The following is a 12,601-nucleotide window of genomic DNA, read 5'->3' as shown; positions in this document are numbered from 1 at the left end:
CAAGCAGTATATGTATACCCCCTGAAAGGTGTAGAGTTTGGGACTCCATGCGAACCTTGCACAAATGTGAGGGACTGAGGGGAGAATGACTGTGAGAGAAAGCAAGGTGGGTTAGTCTGTTGGTCATTACCATCCTGTCTCTGGGCCCAGGGTGGTAATGCAACCTCACAGCTGCAGCAGACTATAGCTCTGCATGGTGGAGATCTCTTCCTTCTGCTAACCTTTGGCACAAGAGATACGAAGGCTTTCCTCAGATTCCCAGAACTAAGGTGAATTTTTGCATTAGTGAGAAAAAGTGGATTAGTGTTTGAAGGCCAAAAGAGCCAAAGGTTACTTGTAGGTGTCTCTTTCTCCGCTAATCTATAGTAATTAAGATATACAACAAAAGCATTCATGCAGTACACAGGAAGATAATAGACTGAGACTAGAAGAAGACTGGTATTTCCACATGGCAGCTTCAAGTCAGCAGCCAGCGATTAGCAAGTTACAGCGAATCTTCATTTTATCTTCTGGAGGGCATTGCAAAGGATCCCCATCTCACCTGCAAAGAAAAGAATCAGAGCAGTTAATCCTACAGCTAGCCCATTTCTAACACTCCTGTATATGTTTACCCTTTATATCCATTCCCTGAAAGAATAAGATGAACAAAGAAGTACTAAATTGGACACATTTATTAGGGCCTTACTGGAGTAAGGTTTGCAGAGTCAGCCCTTTGCCTTCATCAGCCATACAAGTATGGATCACAGGATCAGGGATGCCGGCTTTTAGTAGGTTAGCCAATGTTAGGGGGAAAACTTATCAGGAAAAAGGCTAGAATGGCAAAAGGAAATGTGATTAAAGCCAAGCTTTTCCTTTACTTCCTCACCGAGAACAGCTAGAGCCACACATCAGAATCCATCACAAGGCCCTCTGCCCTTTCCTAGCACCTCCACTAAAACTGGATATTTCAGATGTAACAAACTACAGACAAGGGGAAATGCTATTTTGAAGCTTGGCTAGAATTAGGAAGCAATTTTTGCACCAGAAAGGAGATGTGTGCTGCTTGAACTTGGTCAGGCTCAGAGCATTACAAGCAACTAGATGAAATCTGCTTTGTGGTTGCTATTTCTGATCCAAGGTTTGAGGAATTCAAGGTAACAAATCTGTAGTTCCTTACTATTGATAGTGTCGGCTAAGTTCTTCAGCTGTTTTGCATTGTCCAGGACTTCAATCCTCTGGGTGTAGGGATTGTACCGAACAGAGAAAGGACGAGGTATCGTTTGAGCAAATTTCCTGAGGCAAAAATACAAAAACACATACAAACTTGAAAAGCTCCTTTTTCCAGTAATTCACTCTTTCCTCGGTGTGTGCATTTGATGAGGGGAATAAGAAAATCTGTGAGAGGAAATAACTGAAATTCCTGCCGAGTGATTTGAGACCTACAGCATTCTGTGACACGCTTGAATCTGCGTTTGTCCTTACCACCTTTGTTTTTTTCCAAACAGGACTAATTATGCTATTGGCATGGCAACACTGCTCTTGGTATAGGCCAACTATGTAGCTACTGGGGTTTGCCAAACTTGAAAACCTCATTTTCCTTTCAGTAATGCACAATATAGGAATCCTGATCCAAGTCTGCAATTTCTGGGAAAGTAAGGTCAAATACCTATGCCATCCTGGCATACCAAGGAGCAAGCAGAGTGCTAACTGCTGGTATGGTTGGTAGTGGCTTCCAGGTCATTGCAAAGATAGGAGATAGCCAATGGAGTGAAGCAGCATTCTTGCCACCCCTTATTTGCAGCCTTCCCTTCTGCAAAATAGTTAATTCCATGGCAGAAACATTAAGATTTTGGTATCTTGGGAAAACATTAATTTGCATAACCACAGAACTGTGGAAAGGAGGACCTTGAATGGGATGATGGTCAGAGCTATTGTTCCAGGCTCCTTGTAGACCCCAGCAGGATACTGGCTTATATATCTGCTTTGGATTACTGAAGTTACTGCTGAAAGAGGAAGGAAAGCACGCAGGAGTTGATTATGGAGCCCCACTATACAGACTGTGACTCAGCATGGTAAATTCCATACACCCAGAACAGTGGAATATGCTGGATGCCAGCTCCACATTGCTCCTTCAGTTTAGTCCTAATTACTATCAGCTAAGGCCATTGTCTCAAATAGAGTTCAGTGTGAGCAGGCTGCAAAGTGTGACAGTGGAAAAAAATTATGTTGGCTAGGATGAAAATGTTTAGTGGCATCAGTCCAGGTTTTCTAAGGGCAGAGATCCACATTAGAAGACAGTCTTCCTACATCTCAGGTGAAGGTAAGATCCTAATTAGAAGACGAATGCCTTAAGCTGAATTATTTTAGGTCAGCCTCAGAATAATTTTTCAGGGAGGTTTTCCATTACACACAAACACACATGTCCAGGTGCAAGCCACGAACACAGGCACTGAACCAACTCCCAGACCTCTATTTCAGTTTAACCAGTTTTCCAATTTGGTCATTGAAGCAATTAAAAGAAGCTCCAAGATCGTTTTTATAGAGTAAGGCAGCATATTCTGTTTTCTCAAGGAACTTGCTACTCAGTTAGAGAAGTATACAGAGAAGATAGAAACTCTGTGCAGGATATTAATAGCACAAACCAGAAGAGAAGGCCATCTTTCTCAGGTATTACCACAGAGAAAAGGGCAGAAGGAGAGGCTACAGGCTTATGATGACTGAGGAAGCAGCAGGGGAGGTAGCTAGGAAGACTTTGGAGCTGGGGAGCCTGGGGCAGCAGAATATCTTTGGTCTCGGTATGTGTTTATCTGTGAATGGGAGAGAGAGAGAGAAGAGACTGCAGGTCTGGGACAAGTCCCTGTGTGGCATCTCCAAGTGAAAAATTTGTTGAGTGTGAACCAAGGCTAACTCCCAGTTGGCTTGGCTACCATCCAGAAATACGGTGGTGTTTTTTTTAAACAGAAATAGAAATATTGCTCCGAGGTGGAACCCAAGCTGAACCCCAAACACAAACTGAGCCATTCCTGTTTCAAGAACCAGAACTGAACCTGAACCATTATTTCAAAGTCTTGTTGAACTGGAACTGAATCTGTATTTCAGTCACAGATGACTGAAAGATTTACTGTGTAGCCCTGTAGTCTTGTAAACACACTGCTGGTAACAAGCTGGAGGCTGTATTAAGCTAACCACACAGGCCTCAGGACTGGGTTTATTAGGCTTGCTTGCAGTTTTGTTTAGCTGTAATAGCAATTGTCTAATGACCATGCAGCTATTACCTAATTTGTTTTGGTTTTCCTTAATTCTGAATAACTCTGTGCTATAATGCCTATCGTTAATAATTTTTATATAGGCAGGAATAGCAAGTAGTTATACTGTACAGAGTGAATTAAGTCTGACCCTAAAGTAATAATGCAGCATAAAGGAGTACCAGCATGGGGTGATAACAGAGGCCTTAAAGGTGCAAGCATAGGATGATGCTGGTTGTCCCCAGGCTATCAACAACTCCCCACTAGTCAGTTATTCATAGTAAAGCAAACTTAGGAGCTGAGAAAAAGAACAGTTTTAGAGGAATCAAAAGGGACAAAGAAAAAAATATTTAACATAAATTGTAAAGTCAGGAGTAACATAGATTTGCAGACCAATGTAGAAAGAGCAAGATGTAAAGCATGTCAGAAAACATAAAAATGGCCCTGAGGAAACCTTGGGCTGAGGAGGAAGAAAGGAAGCATCAACACCATCCACCTCCTCACAAAAGAGAGAAAGAAGCTCCATTCATTAATGTCACAGTCCTGCTCTGAAGACCTCAAGATGCTGATTACTTGACAACTCCACCCCCCCCGCCGCCAGGCTGAAACTGTTGACTTAAGACACAAAAGAAAGTGTAAGGGTGAGCATAACTTCAGAGGAAAAGGAGTAGATACTAGGAGATTTTTTGTACAATAACTTATAACTATAGTGTTGTTAAAGAGACTTCTTTTGCATTAATTAGCTAGCTTTGACCCTAAGTGTTAGTATCATTGCAGTTGGACTAATAATAATTTTTTATTGGATTTTGGTTATACAGATGAAACTCTTAATTAGACTAACCACAAATTCTTGGCTTCATGTATAAGGTATGTTCCCTTTATTGCCCATAACAAGATTTTGAGTGTAACAACTGCTTAGTCTCTTTAAGCATTGCACAACTTTTTCTAATGCCTCTCAAAACATTACTGTCAACCCAAGACTTGTTATAGCAATGGGATCCATTGTATTGGCAGTGAACAAGAAATTGGATCTTGTATGGAATGACTGGATTACCTTAGCTTTTCTTTAGCATCTTTAAAACTTTCAGCAACATAGTAGACAGGCTGGAACTCAGTAACAGGGTACTTCTGCACAGCAGTCTTCTCCAGGACAAGAGGCTGAATCTCAGGCTTACTTGACAAACAATACTGTGAGCAAAAGGATAAGAAATTTATTTCAGTTAAACAGTGCTTGAATTTGCTGTGAAAGAAAGATAAAGCTACTGAATGCCACCCTGTTTCAGACAGGAAAGAGTTGTTCCTTTCTGAACAACTTTCCTATCTGTGGAATACAATGACCATGTCACTTACTAGGAAGGAAGCAGGTATGAGTCCCCTGTCTATGTATACACTGACACATTTATTAGAGCTCTTCAATGAAGTACATTTCATGCTACTTCTGTGCACAAAGTATGAAGCAAAATAAGGATCTGAAGACATTCAGAAGAGAAATTTGAGCAATTATAAACATCTTTGAAACGCTGTTTTATAGAACACACCTGCAGCTCCCCAAATGAAGACAGCAGCCCTGCACCATACGCCTTGAGTGAATCGCCTTCCTTACATAGTCCAAACTCCACCGTAAACCAATAAACCTAGCAAGAAAATTGACAGAAACATATGATTCCTTGATCAAAAAGAGCAGGTGCACATCATTGATTTGAATACATTTGGAGTTTACATTTCTATTTAAAATGTTGTCATGTGTCAAATATCAACTATATAAATACAATAAATGTCCCCACAGATGGAAATTCTTCACCTGGAAGGGGCACAGTGCTAGACTCAATGTGCCTGCAAATCAGTTCAGTTCCCTGACAAACACAGTTGTGTTTTACTGTGCTTATATTTGTCAGCTGAGCAGAGACAATGAACCTATAGCAGTAAAATTTCATTTTGGCTGCCCAACTCAGTTGAAGTTTGAACCTTAGTTGATAGAACTTTGTGTCGTTTCACACAGAGGGTGTCTAGCTGCAGCAGCAGGAGAGGGAATGGGCTGTTAGTGCAATATTGAAGGAAGATGGTGTGTGGCCTAGCTTGACTTCTTGGTTTGTCATTTTGAAGGGATACCTGCTCTGGCTCAGAAGAACTACGTCATCTATCAGAAACAGCAAAGATGGTGCAATGCCTTTCCCAGGCAAGTTGGTACTGGGGACACTAATCTCACAGGAATATCCTTGTTTTTATTTGAAGTTTGCACTTCTGGGTCTCAGTAGTCTCAGAGCAGGATTCAGGTGAGCCACACTGACTGCAGAGAACATTATCTGCCTGGCAGGGTGGAAGAGAAGGGGCACTCGCAGGTAGAACAACTACTGAAGCTGCCTCCTGAAATTTCCTATGGGGATGTAGTAACATGTAATCTGTTCTTGCCCAATATGTTTGTGCTGGAGGAAATCTTGTCTGGGCTTCTGTGTTTAATCACAACTGTCACTTTGAATAAGGGGTGCCAAAGTTATTTTCCTTTAATGCAACTGTTTCAGGGTGGGGTTTTCCAATCACGGACTTCTCTCTGTTCCCATTCAACTCTATGGGAGTTCTATCAGTGACTTCAGTGGCAGCAGAATTAAGACAACACAGGGTGCTTTGGAAAATTGAGCCCTCATTTATTAAATTACCGTAGCGAGTTTCTCGATGAAATCATCCGGAGCTCCCAGAGATGCCAGTCCAATTTCCTGTAACAATAAACCATTATTCTTCAAGCTGTTATTGCAAACATTCTTCCTGTCTTGTCTTATGTAGTTTCTCACATTTTAAATGTTACCATCACTTACTACCACACACAAATGTTTACAGGACATGTTGCTATCATGCAACATCAATTTTAAACCAGAAATCTCTCCAGAAATGAACAAAAGGTCCTGTCCAAATGTCGTTTACAAGGCATGATCCTTTGTGCCTGGTACAAAGCCCACTGAGGTCAAATAAAATTTTCTCTTGCTTTGACAGGCTTTTGATAAAGTCTACAATGCACACCCAAGAGAATGATATGGTCAAAAGGAGGTAAATCAGTCACACCCACACACCTTAAATATTTCTCTTTGTTTTGATGGACCCTGATTACAGGAGTCTTCCTGGAGCCTTGAATGAGTTATTTTTCCTGAATGGCAGGGCACGATTTGAAAGAGCTTATTCGTACCTTAGGAGCTAACGGAGACTTTCCCAGGACACATGCCATAGCTGGATTCAGAAGACATCCACACAACACTGCATATAACTAGGTACCTTTCTTGGTTTGCTCCAGTGAGGACTGTGCAGTGCAAAATCAGAGCCACACACACACCCACACCAAGAGCATGGGAGCAGCCATCACCATGTCAAATTCTAATAAACCAAGGTGCAATAGGGCTTATCTTGAAGGAAACCCCAGTTCTGGGAAAGGGCAGAGCCTGAGAGCAATACTGAATGCTTACTAACTACATCAAGTCAACTTTTGTCTTGTGAGCAGGATGTTACATCAAGTCCATTTTCCCTTCCTTCCTTCCTTCCTTCTGTTCTTCTACCCTTCTGTCCTCCATCCTTCTTTCCATCCTTCTTTGTCTCTCTCTTTTTCTTTCTCTTCTTGTCTTTCCTTTTCCTTCCTTCCTTCCTTCCTTCTTTCCTTCCTTCCTTCCTTCCTTCCTTCCTTCCTTCCTTCCTTCCTTCCTTCCTTCCTTCCTTCCTTCCTTCCTTCTCTCTCTTTCTGTCTGCCTGTCTCTCTGTCTCTTTGTCTTTCTGACATTCTCTCTTTCTGTCTTTTCATGTTTTCTGGTAAGATGCAGACAAAAGTTTACTCCTTCACCGAGGTTTGGCTTCTTTTCCAGAGACATTAACGCTACCAAAGAGAAAGCTCCTCTCCAGCCTTCTCCCGTGCTTGCAGCTGGGACAGTTCCCCACTTTACTCAGTCTCCTCTGTGGCTTCAATAGAAAACAAAAAAAAAATCTTCACTTTCCCTAACATTTGGACTGCAGGGTGGGGCAATAATTCATCTGACTCATGAGCCATTTAACTTTGCTCAGAAGGATCAACATCTACAACAAGGTTTTCGATGACAGCTTCACAACAGGTTTGCCTGTAAAAAAACAACTCACACAAGACAGACATTTGGAGTTTGGGTGTATGAGTTCACCTAAGTGATTTGTGTCATGATTTCAAGCAATAAATAAATCAGCCTCAGTCACTCAAATAATATGCTAATAAACACCACACCCCTCATAGCTCTTGGTTCATCCTCTGGGTTACCTAGTCTCTGGTGTGCTCAATTATAAAAATAGTAAAACCACTGAGCAACTTACCTGGGAAAACTGAGCAAAACTGGGATCAGCAAAAAGAGGCACATGTCCTAGCAGCTCATGGCAAATATCACTGCAGGAAAACATGACATCTGAATAACTTTAATTTAGGAAAAGTCCATCAATGCAGGATGAATGCCCCAGAGTCAGCACATAGTCAGGAGTACCATGCACTTGCTCCTACCAGCAAATAATGCTCAAGACTCAAAGGAAAATATTTTGCTCTAAAATTATTCTTGTCATGGAAAGGCTTGCACACTCCAGGGTTTTCAGTGCTTTTGTCATCATACATCCCTCAGAGGAAGGATGATACATTATTTGTTTTTCCTTATGGAAGAAAATCATCCACTCAACAGCCCACCCAGCTCAGGAAAGCCCAGAAAGAAATCACCCCACCAAAGGGAACATGGACTTTTCAGTCTCAAGGACAAGAAACCTCTTCAGATGAAGCTCAGGCTACTAAGACAATTCACCATGGTGTCAATATGCACCTCAAGAGCTCAACTCCAGTCCATGTTCAGGCCCACAGCCTCCCACTGAGAGGTGGAAGCTCACCCTTCCTCAGGTAGAACTATTTTCATCAGAAGTTGAAGTTGGCAGCTGGACAGGCATGTTTGAGGAAGGACTCACCTAGGGACTGCTAGATTTTTCAAAGACAGAGAAGTCATTTGGTGAGATGGAAAGAGGAGAGGGATAAGATGCTCCCAAGAGGGCAAATTCTGTGAAAGATATTTCAGCCTGGCTTTGTGCACAATGAGAATGGGGTGAAGAGAAGCAGGGAGGAAAATCAGAAGAATGAGAGATAGAAAAATGGAGGGAAAAAGGACGTTGTGTGAAGAAGTAGGAAGCAAAGAAACGGTAAGAGAGAGGAGAAAGAATTGCAACAATATGAAGCAGAGGAAGAAAACTGTTTTGAAAACGGCAAGTGGAAAAGGACAATAGACAGGGACAGAGAGAAACATTACAATATAAAACTGAAAAAGAGAAGGGATCAATGATCTAGGCTTCCTCTATTGCTGCCAGAAGCTTCCTTGCAACATATTGAGTCATTCCTGCACTAGATTTCACACCACTGTTTGGGTGCTAATAGCTAAGCTAAATGCCTTTGTACACTGCTCTCTCGCCTCCCAGCCACCAAGCAAGCACGCCTTCAGTAGCAAAACTGTCTGATCAGTCCCATAAGAACTTGCAGAAGAGGATGCAGCTTGTTAAAAAGACTGGAAGTCTTCCGGAAATGTTTTCAGAAGAGAGCAGTCGCTTGGCCACTCTCCATTAGCTCTGTTCCCAGGAGTGCCCCAGAGTCCCACATGGTTATTATCAGTTGGGCTGACCCCACTGTTAGTCTGCTGCAACTTTACACGCTTTCTGTGCCACCGTACTTACGGCTCTGGTGTGTACATGGGTTTGGACGCATGGCGAATATACTGCGTAGAGTGAAATACTCGGAACGCCAGCCCAGCCAAGAAATCCCGAGAGGAGAGCAAGCCTGCAACAGGACGCAGGCGAAATCCAGTGCAGGCTGAAGGGACAAAAAAAAATGGCATCTTAAAAACAGCTAGTGTGCTTGATGTGTCCTTATCTGGACTCCTCACAGGGGAAAAAGTTTGTTCATTGTTTTCTTTGCTCTCCTTATGTTAAACAGAGTTTAGCTGTGAAATAGCAGGGAATTTTCTACCCATGTGTACCACAATCACAGTATCTGAGCTTCTGTACCATTGTACCCCTGGAAGTTTTAGAGAGGGACTTGGGACACAGGCTAAGTGATGCCCAAGCCTGTGATAAAGCAGGGACTGCTTTTCCATCTCTGGAAGCACCACCCCCACTGACAGCTGAGGCCTTTCATTTGGTTTGGTTCTTTTATATGCTTCAAACCTACTCTGCAAGAATCTTGAAATATCTTCAAGCTGGGGAATGTTGTCCTCCTGGTAGCCACAGTACTTCTCCAGCAGTGGGAACACGTGGTTGTGTTCATAACAAGCATGAGTTGGATAGAGACTCTTCAGCTCCCTGAAGACCGTGCCCCATGTTTTCTTTTCTTCTTCTGTGTAGGTCACTCGAGGAATAGGTTGGCCACTGGAAAGAAAATGTATACCCTCCATAGGAGCAACAGAGAAAATGTCCTATGCCACCAATATCATACTCAGGAGCTTTACATGAGCTGGCCAGGAGCTGCTGGTGCAGGAGGGGAGATACCTTTGGTCTGACATGCAGGTGCAAAAGGACCCTCACCTGCCCCTAGGCACAGGCTGGGAAGGACTTTACTGACATCAGCTGAGATACTGGCCTTTAGAAAACTCCTTGCATTATTGTGGTAAAAATAAATTTGTGCTTATTTGTCTTATCAAGATATTCTTCTAAAAATATTTGCTGGCTGTTGGTTTCAATTTATTTGCATTTCTAAATATGGAGCAGCTGTTTTATTTCTTGCTCTAATACACATTACATTAGTTGTTTTGGTTACAACAGGGAAGCCATCAGCTCCAGAAAACTGTTTCTTGGAGGGGCAGAGAAATTCTGATCTGTGCTTTATGCTGTAACAGATGCAGACTCCAGCCAGTTTGACTTTTTATAATTGTAATGAGTAATTTTGAGTCAAATCCCACCCTCAGGCCTCCATGTGCTTAGCTCATGTTGAAGCTAGCAGGAATAAGACAATCGCAAGCAATGTAGTTTGGCCTCCTGTGAATAGTCAATTCCTTAACAATAATGATAGGGCCATAGGTGAATCCAGCAGCTTTGAAAAATCAAAGGGTTTTAAGTAACTTAATAGGGTTAACATCACTGCTGGAATAATGCTGGAGCTTTCCAAGCCCCAGAGACCCATTGTTAAACTCTTGATGACACCCCACCATCTCCCACTCCCTCATTTTTTCCTTGAGCCTCAGGGCAGCTCCTCTGGAGCGCCGTCATTTTCTGTCTCTCTGTATCAGCCCTCCTTGATCTGTGGAGCTTTAAACATCATGTTGAATTATGAGGATTGCTGGGGGATTGTTGTTCCTATGGTACTCCTAAGTAATCCTCAACCACCTTCCAGGGCTACAGGGGGAAGCTATGACTTAAAAACCTTTCAAATTTCAATTAAAAAATTTCAGGGATCAACAGGGCCAGAAGCAAAGGAAAGCAGAGGGAAGAGGCAAGCTAAAAGCAAAGAAGTCAGGGTAATTAAGCATTCAACAAAAACAATGTGTAAACGTATTGGGAGAGAAAGCAAAAGAGAAAAGGCAGAACAGAGAGGCAAACAGCAGGAGGAAAGAGGACAAAATAGGTGCAAAAGAAGGGACACAGAAGAAGATTAAACTGATGGTGGGAAGAAGAGTACAAAACAAGCAACCGCAGACCCACCTCACCTTTGTAGCTGGGTAGCACCTTCACAAGCTAATCACATTTGCCTTTTCAGATATGAAGCTTGATAACTTTGGTTGTCCCTCTCCTCCTGCCTGGTTCTCTGTGTCTCTGTCCCCCCATGCTGAAGACACCCCCTTGACCTCTCCTCACCACTGTAGACCCTGAAAGGCATGTCCGCCTGGTGTAGCACCCAGGGCAAAGACATCACAGATCCATCTGGGCCTTCCCGAATCAACACCCAAAGTCTCAAAAACCACATGCCTTCTTTCCATGAGCCCCAGAAGTCCAGACATGGGCTTTCACACCCTACTTACTGCTCTGTTACTGAAAGACCTAATTGGAAGGTCCAAGAAGGTCACAAAAAAGGTGCTTTTCGGACATAGGTCCGGGTCTGTATAGGCTCTGTTTCTGATGTGTCTGAGGATCTGGATAACAGACTAAATATTAATTAGTTACATCTTGGAATATAATGGTTTCATCTTCCTAAGGTGGTTTCAGTTTGAATCTTGGGGGGAGGGCATGGTTAACATGTTTTTTGTTTTATTTCTATGTAGAATTTGGTGAAAGCCTCCAAACTAGAGACCAGAATTTGCTATCCATTATGCAGGAAAGGTAAATATGTGAGATACCTATAAATGGGCATTAGATCCATCCACGTCTGGCCACAAAGTCTTATCCAAATTTTCTAGCTATAAACTGGGCTCCTGACTTTTTCCACCTGACTTTTTTCACTTTCCATCAATCAGTCCAATTTTGTCTCATTTTGTGATTAGATTATTAGCTCTTTGGCTCAGGGACTATCTTTTCATCACAGTCTTGTGCAAAGTGGAGCCCTAAATGTACAACATATGTTACTTTATCCTTTGCAATCACAATTTTTACCAGTCTCAGCAAGAATCAGGCCCAGTAGTACTGATGTAAATGTGTGAGTGGCTGTGGGAACAGAATTTTATCTCCTCCACATCTGATCACTGAAAGCAATCAAGCAAGCCTGTTCTAACTGAATTTATCATCTCCATTTATTTTTCTTGGGAAATGAGAGCCCAAATTGCTGATTGCAGCTGGGTCAGACATGATAAAAGTAGAGTATCAGGCGGTGGATTAGCATCAGAACCATAAGTTATTCATTATTTTAATAGTGTATGCAGCTCCTGCTTTAATGTAAATTATAGGCACTCCTCCCCCAGCCCTGATTTAATGGGGAGAATACCAGAAGCGGCTTTATTCAGTGCTCAGATCTTTGTAGTAGCAACGGAGTCTGCTGCTCAATTAGACAACAAAGCTGGGGAAGAGGGGTGTTGTCGGGAAAGAAGGGAGGCGATGTTCTCTTCTGAACGTGTGCCTGGAACAATTTACTTTTGTTTTACTGTGATTTGGGGATAAATGCATGAACAGGAAGACTTAAACACATGGCAGAGAAAAGCCAACAGCAAGAGGACGCTTGTGGAAAAATAGGGATTGACAGCAGGGTGAGAGCCCTAGGAGAGGGCAGGAGATGTGGGCTTGCTTTCTGCCCACGCACTGAGCACTCACTGTCTGTAGTTGTAGGCAATATCTGCAAACTCCTTCCTCCGGGCCCGGTACACAGGATCTTTGAACCCCTAAAGAGAAACAGCGATGGTCAGTGCCTGTGTAAGTGCAGGTGGTGAACAGCATTCCTCTTACCAAGTGCCCTTGGGCACGGCTGGTGCAGTCCAAGAAGTGCAGGAGGGTGAGTGGGGAAG

At 42.7% G+C, this 12,601-nt stretch overlaps 1 protein-coding gene across 1 annotated transcript in view; it reads right to left on the bottom strand.

Moving 5' to 3' along the window:
* Window positions 1–497: 497 nt before the first annotated feature.
* PAH (phenylalanine hydroxylase) overlaps window positions 498–12,601 on the bottom strand; it is a 38,379-nt gene continuing 26,275 nt past the window's right edge. The window contains exons 5-13 of the mRNA XM_075491701.1: window positions 12,411–12,478; window positions 9,409–9,605; window positions 8,916–9,051; window positions 7,536–7,605; window positions 5,879–5,935; window positions 4,763–4,858; window positions 4,279–4,412; window positions 1,157–1,272; window positions 498–541 (exon numbers count right to left, since the gene is read on the bottom strand). Coding sequence (XP_075347816.1) covers window positions 498–541; window positions 1,157–1,272; window positions 4,279–4,412; window positions 4,763–4,858; window positions 5,879–5,935; window positions 7,536–7,605; window positions 8,916–9,051; window positions 9,409–9,605; window positions 12,411–12,478 — 918 coding nt within the window. The remainder of the gene's footprint in view (window positions 542–1,156; window positions 1,273–4,278; window positions 4,413–4,762; window positions 4,859–5,878; window positions 5,936–7,535; window positions 7,606–8,915; window positions 9,052–9,408; window positions 9,606–12,410; window positions 12,479–12,601) is intronic.

This window comes from Mycteria americana, chromosome 1 (genome assembly GCF_035582795.1).
Source record: "Mycteria americana isolate JAX WOST 10 ecotype Jacksonville Zoo and Gardens chromosome 1, USCA_MyAme_1.0, whole genome shotgun sequence".
NCBI classification, from domain to species: domain Eukaryota; kingdom Metazoa; phylum Chordata; class Aves; order Ciconiiformes; family Ciconiidae; genus Mycteria; species Mycteria americana.
The sequence above is the reverse complement of the archived record's forward strand: the minus strand, read 5'-3'. Positions and strand labels throughout refer to the sequence as shown.